This window comes from Anarrhichthys ocellatus, unplaced genomic scaffold (assembly GCF_004355925.1).
Source record: "Anarrhichthys ocellatus isolate YVR2014 unplaced genomic scaffold, GSC_Weel_1.0 scaffold21, whole genome shotgun sequence".
Lineage (NCBI taxonomy): Eukaryota > Metazoa > Chordata > Actinopteri > Perciformes > Anarhichadidae > Anarrhichthys > Anarrhichthys ocellatus.
Window position 1 is genome coordinate 528,351 of NW_022280051.1, and position 23,907 is coordinate 552,257.

At 41.6% G+C, this 23,907-nt stretch overlaps 1 protein-coding gene across 7 annotated transcripts in view; it reads right to left on the reverse strand.

The window, feature by feature from the left end:
* Positions 1-23,033, reverse strand: part of cacna2d4a (calcium channel, voltage-dependent, alpha 2/delta subunit 4a) — a 75,238-nt gene extending 52,205 nt beyond the window's left edge. Inside the window, exons 1-28 of one of the 7 annotated variants that reach the window (XM_031859166.1) lie at positions 22,877-23,033; positions 21,067-21,263; positions 18,402-18,483; positions 15,796-15,912; positions 15,260-15,319; positions 14,999-15,161; positions 14,745-14,876; positions 14,251-14,311; positions 12,972-13,122; positions 12,259-12,333; positions 11,097-11,186; positions 10,816-10,929; positions 10,568-10,646; positions 9,470-9,603; positions 7,877-7,954; positions 7,701-7,781; positions 7,477-7,551; positions 7,226-7,312; positions 7,027-7,098; positions 6,737-6,798; positions 6,472-6,539; positions 6,348-6,393; positions 6,133-6,230; positions 5,869-5,962; positions 5,612-5,704; positions 5,132-5,259; positions 4,232-4,345; positions 3,182-3,250 (exon numbers count right to left, since the gene is read on the reverse strand). In XM_031859166.1, coding sequence (XP_031715026.1) covers positions 3,182-3,250; positions 4,232-4,345; positions 5,132-5,259; positions 5,612-5,704; positions 5,869-5,962; positions 6,133-6,230; positions 6,348-6,393; positions 6,472-6,539; positions 6,737-6,798; positions 7,027-7,098; positions 7,226-7,312; positions 7,477-7,551; positions 7,701-7,781; positions 7,877-7,954; positions 9,470-9,603; positions 10,568-10,646; positions 10,816-10,929; positions 11,097-11,186; positions 12,259-12,333; positions 12,972-13,122; positions 14,251-14,311; positions 14,745-14,876; positions 14,999-15,161; positions 15,260-15,319; positions 15,796-15,912; positions 18,402-18,483; positions 21,067-21,242 — 2,599 coding nt within the window. In that variant the 5' untranslated portion in view covers positions 21,243-21,263; positions 22,877-23,033. Of the gene's footprint in view, positions 1-3,181; positions 3,251-4,231; positions 4,346-5,131; positions 5,260-5,611; positions 5,705-5,868; positions 5,963-6,132; positions 6,231-6,347; positions 6,394-6,471; positions 6,540-6,736; positions 6,799-7,026; positions 7,099-7,225; positions 7,313-7,476; positions 7,552-7,700; positions 7,782-7,876; positions 7,955-9,469; positions 9,604-10,567; positions 10,647-10,815; positions 10,930-11,096; positions 11,187-12,258; positions 12,334-12,971; positions 13,123-14,250; positions 14,312-14,744; positions 14,877-14,998; positions 15,162-15,259; positions 15,320-15,795; positions 15,913-18,401; positions 18,484-21,066; positions 22,667-22,876 lie in introns of those variants that run through there. The other 6 variants (XM_031859165.1, XM_031859164.1, XM_031859163.1 and 3 more) reach the window with 6 other exon arrangements.
* Between the last annotated feature and the right edge of the window lie 874 nt (positions 23,034-23,907).

Here is a 23,907-nt window from a genome sequence, read left to right on the forward strand (position 1 = left end):
TCTGTATATACTGTACCTTATCTCATTTTCTCTGTCTTTTGCCCTCTAACTCCTCTCCCCTTTCTCTATTTCTCATCTTCGTTCTCCTTCCCTTCTCCTCGCACTTATCTTGTCTCAATTTATCTTCCTGTCGCCTCTTCTCCCATCATTTTTAGAGTCTTTTCACCTTCTTTTCTCTCATCTCTGCCCTCTTTATCCTTTGCTCTGTCTGGTCTATTATGTTTCCTCCCTCCTTTTTATCTTTATTCGCCACTTCTTCTCCTCCTCCTCCATGTCAGATATCTCTCTCTATCCTTTATTCTCTCCCTGCTCACTCTCTTTTTTTTAATTTTACCTACTTATCTCTCTTTCTTACAGTCTGCTTCCCTGTCAATTGGAGCGTATTAGGTTTTAGCCTGTCACTTCTGCCACAGAGATATACTAATCCATTGCTGAGCCTTCGAGGAGTATAAACACAGTGTTTTTGTAGTCACTGTTGACTGATTTTGGATCAGCCTCTGAAATACCAAATCCTTGGCCTTCATCACCTGCCACCAAATCGCTAGAAAGCAGACACGCAGTGTGTTCAGATAAACACTGACACTCAGTGGCTACAAATGGAATCACAACATTTTTAGAATGTGAAGCGAGTGCTTTTACAGTGGCCCACATTTGTATGTAATAGAGCTGTTTATACGTGTGTTTTTTTGTGTTTGTGTACAGTATTAACATTTTCTGATTTTACAGTATATACATGAAAACTCCTTCAAAAGCTAGATCAAGGCAGAAACACACTCGTACAAGTAAAGACGTCGTGCCAAAGGTGGGAACGGAACAGCCTGTGAGCTTTTGAATATCCCCTTGTGTTCAGAAGTGAAGCGTGACCCTCGATGAGAAAGGCGCCCTTGCCTACGCAGACGCAGCGAGACAGGGTAAAAGAGAGTCACAAGGCGAAAAGAAACAGGTCTGACAGCTCAGCAAGGGAGAAGCTAAGAAAAGAGAGGTGTATGTGAATGTTTAACAGGGTAAGGAAGAGTGTCAAAGGGTGAGACACGATGACGAGTGTGGATGTGAGTGGGTATCTTTGTTTGAGGGTGTGTTAAAGTAAGTCAGAGAGAGCGAGTCCATAAAACATTGATGCCGTCATTCCCCCTGTGTTTTTGTTGAAGTGAAGCAGCTGGTAGAACATCCAGTGAGCAGCAGCAGTGAATAAAAAGCAAACTATGACCTCCAATCGGTGATCATCATAACACAATCTACCATCGACACACACAGAAATCACCTTCCCTCAACATCAATTAATACAACTAATCAGAAATCTTCTTGCCGCGTACATTTTTCTTAATACTGTGCACTTACTTTCATGTAAATGCTGTATTGTATGTAGATGTAATAGTTATTTCACATCTTTCAGTCTGCTCTGTGTCACTGAGAATTTACAATAGGTACAGTAGGTCACAGCAGAGCTCTGGATTCGACACACTGTGACGTCAACGTTTCCAAACAAGCAGAGAGAGACGGAGCGAAGCAACACGGAGAGAAATAGAAAAGAGAAAAACGTTAAGAATGAGAGGCATTGAGATTAAGAGAGAGAGAGAGAGAGAGAGAGAAACACATCTATTTTGAACTCTTTCTCTCACTTCTCTCTCTGTTTTCCAATTCCAAGTATAACACGATTTTCACACCTGAGACGATTTCTATGAAAGCTGTGAAATACAGATAAGCGCTTGTGTTTGTGTGTGAGTGTGTTTAAATTCGTATGGAGCGTTTTCCTTGTCTATCTGTCAGCATAATGAGACACCAAATGCACACAGGTATACACTTAAAGACATGCAGCCCCAGAGAGTGCTACCTCGAGTAATTAAGACTGAGGAGTGTGTCAGACACCGATGGGCTCACCAGGACAGAATACACAGCAACACAAACACCAGTAAGCAGTGAAATAAGGCCTGAGACGATGAACTATAAGACAACATAAACACTCCCAAATACAGCTCCATAAACCTTTTCCTTATGGAGCCATCTGAAACATCTTTAAGAAAAGACACCACACTCATCATCATAAGGAGCCTCAGTGAAAGGAAACCTCCCAGGTACGTGATCACAATTAGAGCTGCACCGATACATCAGCAGGCCGATATTACTGGCTCGGGTTATCAAAGACATATTGGTATGTTTGTAGAAACTACTGAGCAGTAAACTGCAGCAGAAAATGATTTGAGCTTCATTCTTGATCTTGGAAATAGCGGATGAAAAAAAAAAAAGGTTCAAATTTACATTTTATCAGTGCACTTTCAGGACTCCTTGTCCATGACAAGACTGGAACATCTGCTAAATGGACACTGTGGTAAGATTGTTCTCTCAAGTTAATGTTGTATTGCCAGCATTTTTTGTAGACCAATTTGTATTTTTATTATTGTTTATCTTTATGTGTCTTTATAACCATTATTTGAATTAATTCTGTTGTCACATTGTCATATATTTATTTTTACTGATATTTTTTCAACAAATGTTATTGTTAAACTGTAAAATAATACACAATCTACATCGAAAATGGAATATCGGACAGTATCTTGTCTTCAGCATGTCATCATTCTAAAGAGCTGTTATCAGCATTAGCCTCGAAAAATCCAGTAATGGTGAACCTGGGTTCTATTCAAAATATCTGTCTAAATAGTTTATCATGTTGTGAATTTCACATCTTAGACAAATGTCACACAGCTCACAAAATCCTCTTGTCTTCAAAAGACCTTGTAATCTTATTCAGAGCGACTTCCAGCGAGTACAGTAACAGGCTGAGTAAATACCAAACTGTGAATGAAACAAGCCAAGCTCTATTTGTTATCTGTTACAACAAAACAAAACCATGGCCAGTGACCATCATTCATCCAATAAGCATGGCACTGACAAATCAGCACATCAATAACCAACATGCCGATTGGAAAGTGATGCTACAAGCAATCACTATCCAGTCAGCAAGGTCACTGTCACCAACTAAGCAGCCAGTTTCAAACGGTAAGAAAACAACAGACGAATGAAGAGGCAGAAGATGCTTTAAACATGAAGGGAGAGGACACTTTGCAAGAGAAAAGGAAAATTTAGAAAGAGAGAAAAATTGCGTGTGTGGCAAAGAGGAGATGTAAAAATGTGTGTAAAAGGACAGAAAAGAGAATGTGTATCAAAACAAAAACTGTCATCCTACCTCCAGCGATGGCAGTTTTCTTTCCCACCATTACAGTGACGGCAGTGGTAGCGATGACTATCCTTCCTGCTGGTAGAGCGACACACGCAATTAGCAAGAATTTACAGAACTTCACCACTTCATGCATGTAAAAAAACAAGGGTGCATGCATGCACATCGCAAACACATAAAAATTCCTTCCAAACACGTACACGAGTACATATGCATGCACAGGAGGTGAAAAGGAATATGTTTCCAAAAATAATTATTTTCTCACATAATGAATATATCATTTGTAAATCTGTGAACTCTTACTGTGATAGTGACAGCTGAAGTGTTAGTACAGATATGCCAAAATATGTGGGTGACAGATTGAGTTGGACTCAGTGGGTAATATCTAATAAAGTCATGCATTCATCTTCTGTGTGTCTATTCACAGCCCTCATGCCACCTGATGCCGACGGTCAGTGAGCCAGAATCCAGCCAGATTAACATTTTAAGCGTTATGTAACAGAGCATGAAAGCTGATCGTACACTCATAACAAAGGTAATCTATGTGTGTGTGTGTACTGTGTGTTTGCCTATGTTTGTATTTCTGTTATTCATATTTTTATTATATAAAACAAAACTATAATATGCCTGCATGACAATCACACATTCAGGACATTCTGCAATTTGGATGAGAATGGGATTTCTTGTTTTGTAGTAACAGAATGACAGAGGTAATACAGTCAAAAAACTCTATGAAACCAGATTTTTACTTCTCAACAAGTATTAGTCAAAGACAGACAGCTATCAACTCAGCACAATTAAAATGTACCAGAAGGCTTAGTGATTCCCTGAGAGAGGAGAGGAGGTTCCTGTACTTTAATTGCATGCTCATGCCGCAAGAGGAATGAGAAAAAAAGAGAAACAGCGCCAAAAAGAGATAAAGAAAACAGAGAAGGGTGTAGAAACGGAGAACAGAGACCACAGTATTTGTCATGCTTTTCAGTTAGGGGTGAGGACGACCAGAACCAGGATGAATAAATCAAGGAGGCATGCCAAGTATAAGTAAAAGTTTTCCTCTACCCTCCTCCTCCATCTCCGCCTCACTTTGTTTTCTCCCTCCCTCCTCCGCTTCAAGCTCCACCTCCTCTGCACTCAAGGTGGCGCTATAGTCAGCCTCATAGTCCCTGAATATATCTGAACACAACAAACTATATCTAACATCAACCTAAAACATACATAAGGCAATTTGTGGTCATTTGAACCTTTGAGTGAGTCAGGAAGTGTGTTCTGTCATGAGGAAGGGCAGAATTATCAGCCTCAAATTCACTGAATATTTCAACAAAATCACATTTAAGTCTGCACTATTCAGTAACGATTACATTTAAATTCCTGTCCTTCTTTTTAAAGCACTTTAAAAAGGCATTTCATTCAAGCAGAGCTCAGTAAGAAAAGGAAATGCAGAGGCAGAGAAGGATCAAGCTCAAGATCCCATCTTTTTTACTGACTTTCATTTCTCGACTACATATACAGATGGAGTTAAGTGTTAGTGTGATGTGATGATAAATATGATGACAGTAGCTGTTGACTTTGTCACTCTGAAGCTACTGATTGTTCTTCAGAAACAGCGAATTCCCAGAAAATGAACTAAAGAATAAACATAAGTAGAATATCCATCAAGACTAAACACTTCATGGTCGATGGGCTACTTTTCTTTCACACTTTCCAAACCCGTGTTGGATACAAACTTCATGAATATACAACAAAGTCAACAGAGAGGAGCAATTGCAGCCTGCCGGCCAGGTAACTGTGCATGTCACTGAGAGATATTTGGCTCAACATGGCTGAGGAAATTGGAAATTAAAAAAAGCACAGAAAATGTGTCGTCTGTCCGTGTGTGTGTGTGTGTGTGTGTGTGTGTGTGTGTGTGTGTGTGTGTGTGTGTACGTGTATGTGTTTGCTCGGTAAAAGTATCTCCACTACCTCTAGTCTCCTGTCTGGGCATGTGGTATAGAAACTGTCCAGCTGGGTACTCGGACGCTCTGCGGTACCACACTGGGAAATGGTCCAATGTGAACATATTCTCCATGTCTACGGAGGTCAGGAAAAACCTGGGGAGGGATAAAAATAAGCTTAAAGAAAAACATAGTCTCTGCTGCCTAATTATGATGACAAAAGAAAAGATGGAAGATTGAAAAGGAGGATAGGATGAAGAGAGCAACAGAAAGATGTGAGCATAATTTTGCACTCATTAACAGCGGCACTTTTATCGACCACCGGAGGGCGAACTCTCATCTTACTGTAATTAAAACTTCAATTCAGAGCTGTAACTCCTATGACTATCATATCAACAGTTTTAACTTATTCAACCCCATTGTTAAAGATTTTGGGCGTGGACATAATGGTGTGACTAATTTGATGTGATGTTATTGAATGTACAAAATGGCCGTTTTTCTGACTCACTTGGCGACTCGTTTCTCAATACCAGTGTATCTCTGGAACCTCATTAGGCCAGAACGGGTCCCCAAGAATGCAGTTTCTACCCCCTCATCCATACTGAAAGAGAGAGAGAGAGAGGGAGAGACATAAAAAAGAGCAAGGTGGAGCAGATAGAATGGTAAATATTTGTAAAAGATAATTATAATAAAGTGAGTACTCATGTAAAAAGTCCATGTCTTAATTAAAGACGTATGTGGGTGTGCGTGTGTGTTAATAGTCACCCAGATGTGTTGAGCATGAGAGCGGTCCAGTAGGCTTCCATAGGAGCCGTGACCACAGCATCAAATAGAGTTTGTTGCAACAACTGCACATCACCTGTCGAGAGAAACAAAAGAGATATTACGAATGATACAAAGGACTGGGGCCAAAAATGACGACGACAGAAAATAAATATTTTGCACTGGATGAGGCCGACAGTTTTGACGATTACGATCATGGTTTATCCCAATGTTATTATACATGCTGAGGTTAAAGTGTCCACTTACACTCCAGATCTGGTTCTTTGCCAGTGAGGTATCGCACCACAGCCTGCAACTGGCTCAGCTTACGATGGGCCGGGTCAATGTCTGTCTCACAGTAGGTCCTACAAGCACACACATCCCAAACATGCACTGTAGTCATACTGTCACGGAGAGTTACAACCACTTAAAGCGGTTGGAATCCCGTAACATCTATGTTTTGCTAGTTATGCAGTCCTCACCATTCACTGGCTATGGTCAGGTCTGGAGCCAGTAAGTCATGGAGACCTGAAGCGAAAAAACACAAGCGAGGGTAAGAATATCAGCAGAAATACAGAGAAACTAAGAGAGAAGGGAGAGACTTACCCTCCTCAACAGAGACGTTTCCAATGAAGATATACTCTCCATATCCTCGAGTCAGCACTATACCCAGACTGTCATATACAGAGAAATTATTTGTTACTGGCAGAATGAATCATGTTCATAATAACTCCCACAAAACGCATTTGTTGCCACAGAACATCAGTAATATTGTTATATTATTAGTTCATACAGGTGTTGCTTTGTTGGATATCGTGGATATTTCAAAACCTGACACTTTTCGTAATCCTGTTAAAGCGATGAGACAAACCTGAACGGTGTCTCGTTGATGACGGTGTAGAAGTAATCATTCTTCAGGAACATCACTCTCCTCTGTGAGGGACAAAGAGTGGGACACAGAGTGTGTAAAAAGGATAGCGAACGCAGAGAGGAAGAAAGACAGCATGCACGTAAAAGACAATGAGTAAAACATGTCATCTCAAAGAGGACAAAACTTGAATAATATGAGAAACAACAAAATGAATCCCAACAAGATGAAAGAGAGGCTCCTCTCGCCATCTTGCCACACACAGGCACACTCACAAAAACAAATGTACTCACTCCTTTATCTACAGACGCTCTCACGTCTAACGCCAACGTCCCAGTTTCTCCTTTAACCATGGCGGTCCTCAGCTGAAACATAAACACTGCATACTTAGGCTTCATTCAACTTCTTTTAATTGAACAACACAACTCACACTGATATACAGGACAGCTAAAACAGAGAAAAGAAAAAGACAGAAACGTGTGTGTTGCTCACTTTCTGCTCGGTGTCTTCCCATTCCACCTCCGCCAGATCAACACTGTTATAGTTGGGTTTTGGCTTTAGTATCTTCCCATCTTTATACTGTCACAAACACACACACAAACAAACTTTAATACAAGTCTTGAGGAACCTATCCCATATTATCACACTCGGTTAATTGCAACACATCTGTAGAGCAGGGTTAATAAGTTTCAGCCGTTTCTCAGCTGCGATAATTCACTTCACAACACGATGTTTGTCTGTACCAGAGGTCGGAGGTCAGGGTGAGATAAGATGTAGCCGTTGTTGGTGATGAGGTAACCGTAACCATGGACACCCAGCTGAAGAGACAGAAAGAGGTGAGGACACAACACGGGTCACTAACATGGAATAATTAACATTAAATTATGACTCAAATGTCACCGGCTGTCTCACAGAAGAATCGACCCAGAGTATGTTGTTTGTGACACATGTGTTGTGGATCGTTTACCTTGTATCTCGGAGCTAATCTCATCAGTTCTTTCAAGGCCACATCGGTTCCTACCACTCCCAGCAGGATCCCATGTGACAACTACAGGAGACACACAGCAGGTTCATAAATGCACAATTTCAGGTGACATCTGTTGAGGCTGATTGCAATTATAGTGATTAAAGATGAATACTTACAGTCTCTTTCTTCTTGCTGAACACAGGCATGGCTACAGAGGTCATGAGGAGCAGGCTTTGGGCCTGACTGTTGAACAGCTGTGGTGCACAAATACACAAAAACAGCCACAGTTAATTACTCTGCCTTGTTTTTGTTGACAAGCTTAATTAGTTTGCTAAATTATGAGAGAACAACTGTGAATCTAAATGTTTGTGGAGTTCATTCTTGTTGACCAAAAGGTGGAAAATGAAATGAACAGAAACATTAGCAGTTATATCTGTCTGAAACGAAGGACACAACTAAGGTGACGTACAGAGGGAAAGGAATGAGAAACTAATACAATATTTACTCAAATATGCTCCTGTAAAAGGAGTTAAGTAAAAGTAAAGTAGTAGTATTTTATTCTACAAGTCTCAGCTGAAAAACTATTTTAAAAAGCATTGACAAAGCTAGGCCAGCTAACTAGAGGATAAGCTAAGCTAACACTCTCATTTGAAGCAACGGAGGACAACATTAAGAAGAAACTAATCACGTGACACAGGTATAAACTGTTAGCTGTTGACTGTAAAGGCTAAGCCAGACACTACAGGTACTATATACTGTATTCTATTCATTTTATTAAGAATAGCGTTACTTAATAAAGAAAAGTTACATTAAAGCTCTATGTATGATTACCTCTTTTGTAGTTGGTAACTGAAGGTGAAGATGGAGGAAAGACAACAAGCATGAAATGGCAATGACACGTATGGTACAGATGAAAACAGATACTGAAATAATAGAGGAAATATAAACCAAAAAAGGCAGGCAGAGGTGGAGTAGCTAAAGATGCACTTAAAAAAAGGAAAACTTTAGAAAGGACAATTATTTTGAAAATGTATACTAATTTCTGCTTGAGCAAATTGGCATGCGAGGGATTTTTGCTGTGTTGCTAAATATTTGTCGGAGCACCTCTAGTAATATTCCAAAGTTGCTAAAAGTGCACCAAGGTGATCCCGTTTGAATTGTGGCACATACAGTATGCTTGTAAAGTTAAGGGACATTTTGCAAGTCAAGAAAGTCGCAGATGTCGTTCCCTGAGCCGTTTAACACAAAACCAAATGGTACTTTCGACAAACCAATGGCAAACTGCGACTTCCTTGACTTGCAAATTATCTTTAAAATTGACAAACATATGTGTGTAATTAGCGGGACATTTTAAAGGGATAGAAACAATATTTGTCTCTCGCCGTTAACTATTGCACATATTAATTAAGGTCTCATGGTGGTCCACTGGAATGGGAAGGGACTTCGCCTCTCTATTCATCACAGAACACCATAGAAACAATGCAACTACCAACAATTTCTGCACTAGAAATTGCTGCAGAAATTGCTTTGCAACAACCTTGCAACCACCTAGTATTTGTCTCTTGACATTAATTACCATACATATATTTTTGGAGAGAAATCCAAAGGGGAGGTACTTCACCTCTAGAAACTGTATAATGGATCACTACCAACAGTAATAGCACATATATCCTAAATGAATCTGACCTTGTGATTACATATGCCAGATAATAGTGAAGCAAGATAATAGTGTGTGTTGCCCAGCAAGCACATGGGAGAAGCGGACTGACCACACTGTCCATGTAGGCCTCAGTCCAGATGATGTCGTGATCGTGGTTGATGACCATTGGTCGGCTGAGAACATGGAGGTACTCCATAACGTTTTCCTGGACGTCAGCCAGTGTGGAGATGTGTGTGTAGTAACCTGCAGGACACACAAATACATGTACACACATACAATATATCACATTACTCGGATGGAAAAACTAGGATTCATACATTTTAGCAAAGAAAATTGTCACCATATTATTTATTTCTTCATCTTTCTGCTTCTGGCCTTTGGGTATTACATTTAGAGCAACAAACTCATTTATCTGACTTTAGAAAAAATTGTATTCTAAAAAAAACCCACTAAGCTGTTTTAAATGAAAAAAAAAAAAAAAAGAAACGCTTGAATCTCCCATCAATACAAATGTGCTTTTGAATTTGTTTTCAAAGCTTGGCTTAGTCTACGGTTTATGGCATTTCTACAACTGGGAGACAATGACGTCAATGGGATACCTGCAGCGAAGCTGCTCAGAGACAACAGGCTACTGAAGCACTGCCAGGTATGAATGTGTGCAACCTTTTTCTCCATTGTAATGTCTCCACAAGAGTGCCGCTGTGGATATTATTAAGTAGACCTGCTCACTCAACTGAAACCGTATGTAGGCTTTTGCAGCAGTGTAACAGTAAGCATTGTCTATTTATGACGGACATCTTGTTGTTGGCAGAGGCAGCTGCCAGTGTACGCAGCAGAAGGGAGTGCACCTGTTACCTATTACACACAGAGTCACACGGGCACATAGGATATTTTTGGGCCAGAGTTGTGTTTCTACAGAGTACAGTGTATCTGTGCTGATAATCAGGTATTTAGTCAGGGATTTTTGATGTGCACAGAGCAGGATAAAGCGATTATTTTCAGGTCTGAGCTGCTGCATGACCCCGTGTAATTCACAAGAGGGCAGCACCTGATACCCAGTCCCACACAGCACCACCTGGGAACAACACAGAAAGCCAACAGACCTCCTATTACTCTATTCCTTGTTGCTGAAATTACAGAATCATGGATTCAACCGAGCAATTTACGTCACAAAGCAGATTCTTGACTGATCGATCCCCCATTTTACCCTTGTTGTTGCATGCAATCCATTTAACATTTTCAGCAAATGTCATCTCCCGTCCAATCAGATAGGTGAAAACTCGAACCTGGGGAGACAATAAAGTATATAGTGAGATCATGAGATGGGATAAACGCCACTCATTTGCCACTCCAAACTGCTTTAAATAAATACTGTGATCTGTGTTTGTGTGCTTACGGTGTATTACACTGGTGCTTGTAGTTGATTATTCTTGTGTTCGTGTTTGTGTGTCATACCCGTCGTTCCGGCCAGTTGAACTCTTCAAAAACACTCTGGAAGTCCTCCATGGCTCCGTCTGTTATCAGCATGATGGCCTGGTTACACAGGCTGCCCTGGCCCAGCGCTGCAGCCTAAACACACACAATTTACGTGATCTTGGAAGGTTGCACTACAGACCTGTGAATTGTGCGGTGCACATATAGAATCTCCAAAGAGTTAACTGGAATTGTTGTTGCTAGCAAAGCTGTGTATTGTTAAGATCTGGCAGTTGCTGTGATTGTTGGGAAGAGCCACAAACCTCATTGAGGATCTTGAAAGACTCCTTCATTCCGTTTTTTACTTTGCCCTCTCCTTTGACATGAAGCCCATCAACCAATAGCTTGAAATGCTGCGAGATAGACGCACAACATATAAACGCAGACATTGTCACTTAGCCATGGATGTTATCCTTTTGCAGGTCACCGTAGAAAAAAAAGGGAGAGAGCGAGTGAGTAAAAGAGTAGAGAGGAAGGATTATGCCCAGCTCACTGGCACACTGAATTATGGCAAAATTATGGCAAAATCCCTAAAACACCAAGGAGGTAATAAGGATTAATCAACACTTGCATACAAAGCACACACTATGATACATGGCCACATTGTTGTGGGTGGCCCCACTGTGCAGACTGGGGATAGAAGTAGCCTTCGTGGACTCTTAACATAATTGTATATCCTGTAACTGCAAATTGTTGCTGTGATTATTGTTGACAAAACTTATAACAAAAATGACTTGAAAAAATACACATTGAACAGAGGGACAGTTTGGGTAAACTCATTCTGACTTAACGTGGGAGTAAACACGGTAAGTAGTTGTTTGGGAACGTAGGAACTCTTTTATAACACCCACAGAACTGAGTCGTCCTGTAAATGTGTGTGTACCGACATGAGTTTATATGCGTAACTGTGTCAGCCAACATCTGTAAGCCCATTCTGTTACAGCCTGCCTCTAGGCATTAAACCAATCAAATCTCCTGTTGACAGGTCATGTGATCTACTTAAAATTGTCAGCGGCCTTGCGACCTCACCTGATCTGCGATGACGTGGAGGGGAGTGAAAGGAGGGCATACATCCAACACATAACGCACATGCACACAGAGAGAGACTGGGCAGACTGAGAAGGTGTTGGTGTATGAAAAAAAGAACAGATGAGGGGCGGAAAATAAAAGAAAACAGCAGTGATACAATGGGATATTAACATGAACTGTTTCTGAGGGGTTTCATCACTAAATCCTCTGACAAACAGGTAGCACTCATTCACTGTCATGTTTTAACTGTGACGTGAAGACAGCGTATTTAGAGGATTAGTGAGATAACAGCCGGTGATTATTACGTTAGCAGAGTTTAAGTGAATTAATTAGCTGTCTAGCTTGTGTCTCCACTATATGTGTGTGTGTGTGTGTGTGCGTGCGTGTGTACGTTACCTCTCTGTTATCCAGATCAGCTTGTACCAGCGTTCCCTTGAAGCAGGGCTCCACATAGCGAACATAATCACTGTACTGGAGAGAGAAACCAAATAAACCCCATCTAAACAATGATCCGCATGATCAACAGTCAACATGATTGACTTATGTAACAGGTGATGATTACGTTTTACTACCCTCAAATCAATCCCTCAATAAATCCCTAAAGATCACAATATCCCTGAATTACATTACACGTATTTAAACCCTTTTCATTTTAAAATAAAACTCTAGCACTCATTTTACTGCATGGTCAGTTCATTGAAAGAGTGTAGCTTTAAATTCTGTGTAAAAACAGCTTAAGGGCAGCGGATTTGCAGGAGGCGTATGATTACACACACACAGTAATACCAGGATAAACCATGCTTATTACACCGATTTGTAGTTGTAGAGTTGCACGCAGCCAAAATCCTGAAAAACCTAAAAAAACGAAATTAATTTTCAAGCTTTGATGTTACTGAAAGTAAATGCCTGTTTAAATGTTTGATATGTGTGTGGTCTATTTCCGTGTATTGTCCCTGGTCTCCGTACTGTACCTGTGCATTAGCTTGTCTGCGTGCTAATCTCAACATCGCACTCATCAGACACTGTCAGCCTCTGGCGAGACTGTGCATGTGTGTGTGTGTGTGTGTGTGTGTGTGTGTGTGTGTGTGTGTGTGTGTGTGTGTACTTACAGCTATGATGTTAACAAAGTCATTTTCCCCCAGTGTGTCCAGGATTGTGTTGATGGTGTGTTTGGCTATGGTCAATCTGAGTCCCTTCATGCTGCCACTGACATCCACCACGATTACCACATCTTTAGGAGAAGTGGCTGCCTGGATGTACCTAGAAAGAGACAGAGAGGCAGTAAAGGCAGTAAAGACTTCATCTTTATTGTAACCCAAACCAAATAACACTCCGGGATGAACAGAGGCCGTTACTTACCAGTAATCTACAGACAGACAGAACAGGCAGAGTTTAAGCCTTATCCTTTTCTGTTCTGTCTGAGTTCCTGGAACTTGATGTACTGTTGTTACCAAACAGTAATCTTTTCTCATTCAAAGCCTTATTCTACTTGATAGATCTTTTACGAGGAAGACGATTTGACATGTCACAGCAGGAAAAGCACAGGAGTAAATAATAAAATTAATGATGGGTTTCAGGGTCCTGGTGTTATGCCTGCTGGCTCACTTTCACACAGTCACTTGACTCTAATGGAGCCACCGTTAATGTAATTAGTAACAAGTCAAAATGTCTGCTGCGAATAGGGCCTGTTGAGACGGTCAACCGCAGCGTTAATCAGACTGTTTGGGTAATGATGCATAAGCCAGTCTTGTCCCATTGCTGGATTTACGGATGACTTTGACACAGGCTGCACCCACAACTGGGGATCTTCATGGTAATAGGAGTAAGAGAGCTACTTTCAATGTGTATGAGAAGAGCTTTGTGCGTCTGTCTCTCTATTCAGCATCTACTCTTTTATGATTTAAGGGAACAAACTTAAACAATGCAGTACGTTAAATCTGTTGGCAATTGTATGAGCACTGATAAACTAAGGCGAGACAAGCGGACTGATAAAGATGCTTTTACGTCGAACAACATCACCTCACAACTTTTAACATTTTGTTGCACTTTGAATTAAAAAATTTGGATAAACTGCACTAAATGGGTAAAGACACTGATTCAGGGGGCTGAACAGCCACTGTAGTCAGACAGACTTCTCTCACTAACTGCCTCTGTGACTGATTCAACGTGCTCCATCGGCCAAATAGTCGCTGATATGGGCAGACTGGGGGCAGCTCGACACACTGAAAAAAACTAGAAGTGATGCAGTGCCTTTCTTGTGCTCTTCTCCCTCTCTCCCTGTGTTCCTGATCTGATATTTAAGGGAGGCTGGAGGAGAAGGATCTCTCTTTTCCAGACAAAAAGCAGCCTTCTGTAGTCGGACTGATGTTAACAGGAATATATCCTTACCAGTTTCTGTTTCTGGAATCAAAAGTGACCACGCCATTTTCATCTGGAATCCACTGGATCCCTGGAGACAGAGAGAAAGATGGAGATTTAGCAAAGGCAGACGCTCACAACTGCCGCTTGGCTGCCTGGTTGGGTTGACGGATGGACAAATGAATGCATGGACGGATAATGACAGATGTGTCAAATAATGAGGGATGAGGTAGCGGATGAGTAAAACAAGCTGTGTCACAAATCCTCTGCTAATTACTCACACACACATGAGAGAATAAACCAGCAGCCATATTGTAGCTGAGACCGAGTCATCAACTTTTGACAGACAGCTTCCTGCATCGCCAGTTGCTGTGTAAGTACACTGTTTGGCTTGTGTTCCCCGAGCATTCATCTGCAGCTCTGTTCATGTTGTCTTAACGCTGTGGCGGCACAAGAGAAACGTGCAACCGAGGACATTTTGGGAAGCACGGAGGATGTCCTGAATGTAGGATGCGTATATGTACCTGGGTACAACCTGAAGAAGCCTGCAGCACTGCCAAAGTACTGCCAGGTCAGAGTTGGATCTTTCTGGAAGTTGTCGATGAACACGTCATTCAGAGCCTCAGACATATAGGCTCCATTCAGGATATCTGGATCTATAGAGAGAGGGAGAGAAAGGATGATGTTGATATTCTACTGGCGATCAGATGTATATCACAATAAGTGCAGGCTGCATGTGTGTGCATGTGTGTCAGTGTGTGTGTTCACACTTCTGTACCTCTGTTGTAAACATTAGTAGGGACTTGTATGTTACTCAGTTGTGTGTTGACTGGCAGTTTATTGAAGTGTTCATTCTTCTCCAGAGCGAATTCTCCTCCCAGCGACAGTGGATTCCCGTCCTCGTCCACCGTGTTGATCAGCATGGAGTTAAAGTATTCAAACTAGACAGAAGAGTAAAGGATGAGGCGCTTGTAGATCACTTTATGATGAAATATTGCCCAAAAGTCTCAAACTGTGCACAGAGGTTATTGTCACATACCGTTAGAGTTGCATTGTACTCGTGGTAAAGATCAGCGTCCTCTGCTGCTTCTGCCAACCTCTGTGATAAAAAACACACCAGGTTAAGGATACACCCGGAGCAAACAAGTCAGAGTAAGCACGCACATCCAAACCAAAGAGGGCAGGTGCTGAGCCGTAGGTGGGCAGATCGTGAAATCAACAAATAATTAGCTCGCACACTGCAGCGCACCAATGTCCACTTATTATTTACACCTCGGGGAGGTTTCGAGCATAACTGCTCGTCATCAGTTGGAGTAGACTGAAAGTAAATTAAAGTACCAAATTAAATAGTGTAAGTAATACTCAATAAATATCCCCATATCTCCACCACCATCGGGCTTGTAGGCTGTAATCAAGTACGGGAAAATAAAGAGGCGCTTATATACTCTACTCGCCTCAACTAAGGAGAAACTCTGCCCTTGCAGGAACGATTATGAAGTCTGCAGGAGACATGAAACATGTCAAGATGATTACCTTAAAGTGTGTGTTTGCTTTTACGGAACGCATCATTATTACCTTCACAGATTTCATCTTCCTCCCAAGCATCTCCTCCATCTCCTCGGCAAACTTTTTTACTAGCTCCTCTCCGTCCACCTCCTCTATCTTCACCACGGCCTCGACATCCTTGTATTTCTTTTAAAAAACAGACACAGTTGACTCATTAATAGCAGTGAGGATAACTTACAGAGAATCCTTCTCGAGAAAGTGTCATGTGAGCTCATTAAATCAATAACACAAAAGAGAGTAAGGAGTATAATATATAAATTCACTCTCTTGGTCAAATAAAAAATGGAAAACAACAGAGACAAACAGAGACACAGATATTCATGGAAGTGATCCTGGTATTATATAATTATGCACACGCATGCACAGTTGCAGTGCAGATGAGGGTCAAGGCCTGACTTTATCCACTCCCCAGACCCCGTCTCTAATCTGCAATATACGACAGAGGGACGCCACAAAGAAAACCATCCACTGCACACCGCGCTTCCTGACTGACATCTGTGCATGTTCTAATGTATTATTGTGGCTGCTAGTGGCTGGTGGGTTTGCTCACTGAGCTATCGAATTAAAGCAGTTACATAAATGTAATCTAATGGACGTTGTGCTGTTGTTGCCTGCGGACTGAAAGGTTCATTTCCGGCACTGATGATAAAAGCATCAGCCGTGATGACAGATGAAGGTAAATGATTTTTTTTTGAGGTGATAGGCATAGGACTTGTTTTCTATTGCAGGAAGATAATTACCATTCCTTAAACATTTGTTGAGAACATAGGCTTGTTAATAATGGGAAATCCCCAGTTCAAAGGTGGGGAAATGGGAAAGGCCCTTTTAGCGAGCAAGTTACAACTTTTGGTAGCCTGTTGACGTAAAAATAACTTCTGACAACTTAGAATAGTGGGGAAACTATATGCCCTATTTGTCATTCAAAGTAAGCTGTATACTATTTTCACTTTTACAGATTTTCAATTTCCATTAGAGGGGAGAAACAGCCAGACTGAATTCGACAGATAAGAGAGACAAACAGATATGAATGAGAAAAGGGGATGATAAAGAGCTCTATTAAAGCCTTCTGCAAATAAACAATAAAAAAAACCTTTTCCAACGAAATTAAGCTCCAGCAATTACTGTATTATCTTTAGATATAAAGTCAAACACTCAATATCCTATTCAGTTTACTCAGGCAAGAAGACAGAGTCAATAAATGTTCCACAGATAACGAGAAAGCCATTGATTAGATAGAGCTGGGTGATTAATGGCTTCTTGTCGCCGAGCTTAAACTAATGCACGGGCGCTTTTTACACATCGCTGACTAAATAAAAGCACCTACGTTATGTACACATACTGCTATTACTGATACTGTTACGACAGCAACTAGTATTATTGGTGCTATTATGACAACTGCAACTTCTACTACACTACCATCACTTTACTGCTACTGTCTCCGGGGCGGCTTGATCAGTCAGTATTTAAAATCTGTCTGAAAATTCTACCAACTAAACATTGATTTAATCTGAGGTTAATCCAGTCTTCAACACAAGCACGACCAACACACCACTATACTGCTGTGTTTGTTTTGGAAGAAATCTGTGGAAGTTGGTTATTTGTGCAGCTAGATTGGGGGATGTTTCCGTGCTGTAGAACAGAAACATGCAGTGTGAAACGAAAAATAAAGACGCTGTAGAGGGAGACGGTCAGTAGTAGCATGTATCACAGCGTGTTTGTGTGCGTGGCAGATGGTGAGTGGGCCTGCTAGGTATTCTACAGGGTGGCATGCTGAGGAAGACCGCACATCCTAATTACTTGAAGACACACACACACACACACGCACAAGCACAAGCATAACCTCTTCTTCAGTCTCTAAGGTAACTCACACACCAAAAGTCGAATTCAACTCAGTTCAATGAGCTACAGTATATCAGCATGACATTTAACGTATGTACTTTTAAAGCACACCAATTGTTTTTAAAGTCAACATCGTGTGAGTTTATTTATGTGCTTTTGAATTAAGTGTGTCATGACATTGGTCTCTGGGCCATGTGCAGATGTTGTACAGCAAATGTATGCCAGTCAGTCGGGCTCCCATTGGACGATGGAGCAGAGGGGAGGGGGGAGGGGAGGAGCTACGGACCCCGCCCGTCTCAGTCTGATCTGATGATCTCATCTGCTCCATATCCAACTGTCTCTTTTTACCATTAACTACATTTATGTCTCTGTATTTAAGTCCTTATCTTTGTATTTTCTAAATGCCAGCAGCCATATTGTCAATCGGCAACCTCCTCTATACATTTCTATGTTATGGCCATATACTGTATGTTAGGGATAATCAATCAAAGGGATTAAATCCCCACCACAACCACCACCTCCCCCTCAACATCACTGATTTGTCTGTCTGAAATGGGAGATTACTGACGCACAATATAATGTATATTCATCTTAAAACACACACAATTGAGATGCCTTGTGAAACATCTGAATTTTGTGTATATACAGTATGTATATGTATATATATATATATATATATATATATATGCAGCTGATTTTAGCTTGTGCATGTGTATCCGTGTTTCTATCTAACATCATGTGTGTGTCTGTGTTTCTTAGTGTGCGTGATCGCTTACCTTCTGTAGCAGTTTAGCTCCAGAGTATCTGGCGGACAGGGCAGCTATCTCTTTACCAAAGGACACAGCCCACTGCTGCACCCTGGACACGCAGAAAACATGATCATCAACGCTGTTATCAATATCTATGAAAACAATGCAATAACTACAAAGGCAAGGCAGGTTTACTTGTACATTAGTAAATGCGACCATATACGGTCCAATCAGTCAAAGGAACTATTCACATCATGGCAGCCCATAAGATGGTCTTGCTTAGAAGTGATCAACAAAGCGTTACTAAATGATCTGTTGACCCTTCAAATATCGTTAGTTCCAACGTTTAAACCCTTTAAAAAGAGTTGCTTATTAGAAAGAGGTCTCAATTGAATTACTGGCATTTTGGCAAATAAAGGTGTTTATTACTTTCCGTACTATGGATATTTAAAATGCATTGCAATAAACTGAATAAAAGCACTATGAGGTAAATGTCACAACTGACTCTATTAGCAATAACTCCTTGTGTTTTAGCTCCGAAACAATTGTGGAACAAATCAGGAAAGTACTTCCCTCAAGTGTAACACCGTGCTTAGAGAAAGAGATAAGGCCTGTTTCTGAATCACCCTCTTTCCAAATAATTTCACTTGTGTCTTGCCTGAAAAAATAAGGGCTAATAAAACAAGGTCAATAGTGAGAGTGACTCTTACAAGCCAATTACGAAAAGGGGTTAGGGTGCATTCACCAATAACAGATTTAAAGGGATTAGTGTTCAGGTGACAGTAAAAGCTGACATTCTGCTAGGTCAAGAGGTTACTCTGTGCTCTATAACATGCAGTAATTCTACAAATCCTTCATGTGAATGCAGCCAAGGAGAGATAATAGAGTTTAGAGAGTAGACAGGATGTGACAGATGGCTCGACCTATGGGGAGCCAGCCAGCTCGCTGCTGGTTGGCAGGCAGGGTTGCCACGATTATAACCTGACCAGCCTCAGCAACTAAAATACTGTTTTGACTTGTTGATATGATTTATTCTGAAAGATGAGGGTGGGTTCATTCTAAAGATTTGAGGATTGAAAAGGTAGAGTGTAAATATTATCTGTTTTTTTCTGTTCAGGGATATCAAAAGCGCTCATGACTGTTGCCTTGAATGAATCAGATCACTGTAACCGTTTAAAGGTATAGTTGAAATGTTTGTTGCACACTCCCTGTAGTGCCTCTAAGACCGAACGCTGTTGAAGACCAATGTTGCCGTGAGCTACAATACCACTGAACATGGCATGCAAGGTCAGATTAAGACAGAAATTTAGGCAGACCAAACTCATCACGGACCAAATGTAACACAGTAAGTAACTCTATGGTTATGGTAAAGGCAGCAACTGCTCAGTATAAAACTTATTTGATGTAGAAAATGTGTCATTGCTATGGATGTCTTTCTGGCAGTTGTCTGTTTTCCTCCTGGCTGCAGAGCGATGTTTCCTCAGAGGCTAAAGACTTGACCTTGGCCTGAAATGTTCTGGTCATAACCTCCAGAGCCATAGGCGCCCGGCTGCCAAATCTCCCCCCCCAAGCAGAGTGAAGCGTTTTGGGCTCAGTGACCTTCGCTGGCTTGGTGAACTCTGCTGACCCTGGAGCTTTAATCTCCCTTGTCACAGCAGCCCGTCTAGTGACAGCACACGCTCTCTGAGCTGTATCAGGGCAAAACTCACACACACGCAATGTATGCTGTACAATCAACCATTGCTTCTATGGTTTTCAGTGCAATTAACAAAATGCTGTGTATTTCTGTGTCTCTCTTGACCCCTTCCACTTTAACACACACACACACACACACACACACAAACACACAGTTAATAGGCTATTGTGGACTGACAGCACTGTATCGATCTGTTAGTGTTTTTAGTCAGCAGGAGGTTTGAAAGCTGTTCAGGGAAAAGAGCTTCGTCTGGTTTTTGGAGAACAAACAGACGCAGCATTTCATTCCCAAAAGAAAAAATGAGGGGAACAAAGTGACCACTTATTTTACAAAGTGAACGCTGGTGTGAAAACACATTCGGCATTATGAGTAATCGCAAGTCCCTTTGTATTTGGGAATCATTTTTAATTAGCACAGTTTTTCCGACTATAGTAGAACATTTCAAAGACATGGTTTTAGGAATTCAGCTGTAGGATGCTGTAGGATGGTTTGGCAGTTAGCTACACCCCCATCCCACAGGTACCCATATGGCCCATGTGTGTTTGTGTGGAGCCATCAGCAAAAATAGAAAGAACATAATTCAGTCATCCATCGCACGCGTGGCTTCAAAAAAAGGACAACGCTACGTAGACTTGCCAGGGGGCCCACGGGGAAATGACCTGGTGCAATTGTTGATGTAATGTCCTAATAAAGAACAGGGGTTCATCTTACTGGTATTTGCCGCTAAATGGCAGCACATTGTGTTTCGTTGTAAGTGAGGATGCAATCATAGCAGCCCATACAGGTAAATACAATAATAGCAACTTTTGTGAAAAGGCTGGATAAGTGAAGTCAGTATCTTTAAGATCCTTGGAATAAATGTGATACAGATCTATATATATATATATATATATATATAGCTTTTACATTAACATCCAACCTTGATCCGACAGAAATGGTTCAGTTCCTGGGGGTGAAAAACTAAGTGTGAGGGTTTTCTAGTGCAACTGTACTCACGTTTCTGGTGAGAGCTTCATCTGGCCCTCGACCATCAGGCACAGCGAGCTGGAGAGGATAATCCACAGCAGCAGCATCAGCCTCCCTCTGTGCGGCCCATTTCTGTCCCATTTACTGGCATTCCCAGCGTTTCCCCAGATCCGGCGATTCATCCCTACAGCTGCCACGATCCGCATCAGTTCAGCAATTGTTGCACGCTGGCTCCAAGAGAAAATTATTAAATTAGGACAGAGCAAAGTGAGATTAGAAGTGCTCGGGTCACAGTGCACTCATAAAAAGAGGGACGTTGTTTGCTTCATGGGTAATGATGTAAAAAACTACAATGAGAGCGGTGGGAGTCAAGCAAAACAGTACAGTCGCAGCCTATTAAACCAATATTGTGATAAAAGAAGCTAAAAAGCTCCATAGAGCCGAGCAGAACTGGATGGGACCACAAGGACGTAGCCTAATTCAGGAAATTACAGCGGAAATCAAATTAACAACTTGCTCAGACCTAACAAGAATAACACTTTTTGTCAACTTGCCTGTTAAAGTAATCATTACCAAAATGTAAAGCTCCAATCCGCAATTTTCTCAAACACATTCATGCATAGTTCAACTCTTGAGACTCCCCCCGAGGCTTGAAGAGAAGGCAGACCTAAAATACACAAGGACCCGTAGTGACATGTGGAGAATCTGTGAGAGTCCGAGGCCTGCTCAGGAAAAGCAAAGGATCCAGAAAGCTCACGTGAGACATCCAACGACAGAGAACACATGTCATCCTAAAAGCAGTCGGAGATTTACGGCTCCATTTGGCTTCTAAGCAAGATACTGAGAAAGCCACAGTCTGTGAGTGGAACGATTTGAGAGCTGCTTTTCATGTGAGCCAAAAGATTGAGACAATGCCATGTGATGTCCAAGACGCTAATTTAAAAGGAGCACAAGCCGGAGCCACAAAGTGGGATGCAGGAAGATTAAAATACGTCCCCAAATTTCTCTGAAGATTACTCACTATGTAATTTGGTTAAAGCTTTAAAACCATTGCCTTTGAGACATGTGGGTTCAGGAGAGAAAGTTCTATAGCAAATGAAAAGTGATTGATGATTTGATGTCAGCTCAGCTGGTTACCACAGCACACAATGGAGTCTAGAAAGCGCCTGTCTCCAGTGTCAAAGGTCACGTCTGCGCACCAGGAGTCACAAAGGCTTCCCGCCATGTTCCTACAACTCCCTCTCCACACCTTTTAATGCTATTTCTAGTGCTCCCATCATCCGCTTCTCTCCTCCATGCTCGCTCTCTTCGATCCAAAGGATGCTGGGGGAAAAAAGGGAGAGGGATGAAAGACTTGGGTCGTCCCGGTAAACTTTTGTCTCCAGCCGCGTTCAAGTCCTTGTCACCAGAAAGCGAGGTATTCCCAAACAGGACTTGCGCACATATTCCCAAAAGTCAGGTGTTTCTGCCGTCCTTCCCTGATGACCTCACATCCAAACCGAAACCACGCAGCACTGGGACACGATCACTCTACGAGTGAGATGGAGTGAATGATGGATGGAGGGATAGTGGGACTTCCTCTCTCTCCTGCATATCTCTTCCTGCTCTGCGGGACCAGTTTATACCATAATCCAGGCAGGATTAAACCCCTCCTCCCTCCATCACTCCTCTTCTCTCTCCATCCCTCTCGCTCTCTCTCTCTCTCACACACACGCACACACACATTAACATAAACACTATCTCCCTCTCTTGCCCTTATCTTTTCTCTAACGCTATTTGACCTACTGTCGTTCTATTCCTGCATTTAGTTGTGTTTCTCTCCCTCTTTTTATCCCTTTACCTTTCTCAGCAGGCATTCTTTCACCTGCTATTTCTCCATTCTTCTCCTCCGATTCTCTCATACGTCTTTGCTTTTTTTTGCTTGATCTTTCTCGGTGTGTCTGTTTTTACTGAGAAAGAGAATGAATGGAAGAAAAGATGGCAGTGGTAAGAATGAACTGAGGTCATCTATCATGGGGGGGGGGGAGAAAGAGAGAGAGAAGAGAAGGGAGGAGAGTAAAAGAAAAGAAAAGAAGCAAAGGGAAGAGAGAAACGGGAGCAAATGGGAAGAAGAGAGGAAAGGGAGAGCCCTCGGTTGTAGTTGCATCCGAAGGGAGCCGTAATTTGTGGAGGATGATGCACTTGACTGACACAATCTTATAACATAAACACACTGAGACACCTAGTGGACTCTCATTGCCTCACATGTATGTCCATACACACACACACACACACATACACACACACACACACACACACACACAAAGAGTGCTGCAACATCGATCGGCCTATAAGTTTCAGTAGGTTTAGAAATCTGCTCTTATTTTTAGTATAAGTTATTTCCGTGGCTGCTTGAAGACAACTGCAATCTCACGTTCATATCATACTTTTTTCTATTTAAATGACTCCAGGATTCATTCATGTTTAAATGTCCTGTGTGTGCTTGGGTTATCTCCGTGGGTCTGCCTGCATAGCACTTGAAAAAAGTCTGGAGTTTTTGGATTTTGTTGCTGCTTTGTTGGAGTGAAATCTGTGTGGCTACCGACTACAGACACTTCTGCTCGTGTTCACCGCTTTGTATGAAATGTTTAAACAAGCAATTTTGTGTTTATTGCTTCATCTAAAACTGCACAATGGATGATTTTCACTGAATGAGAGCCACAGCAGAGACATGACTGTGAAACGACGTCTAGAGCTGAAATTAGCTGTCTGCTGCTGGGACCATTAACCAACATTTAACTAAATACCAGAGACACACAGTCAGACATACACACAAGCAAACTCTACACACACACACACACACACACACACACACACACACACACACACACA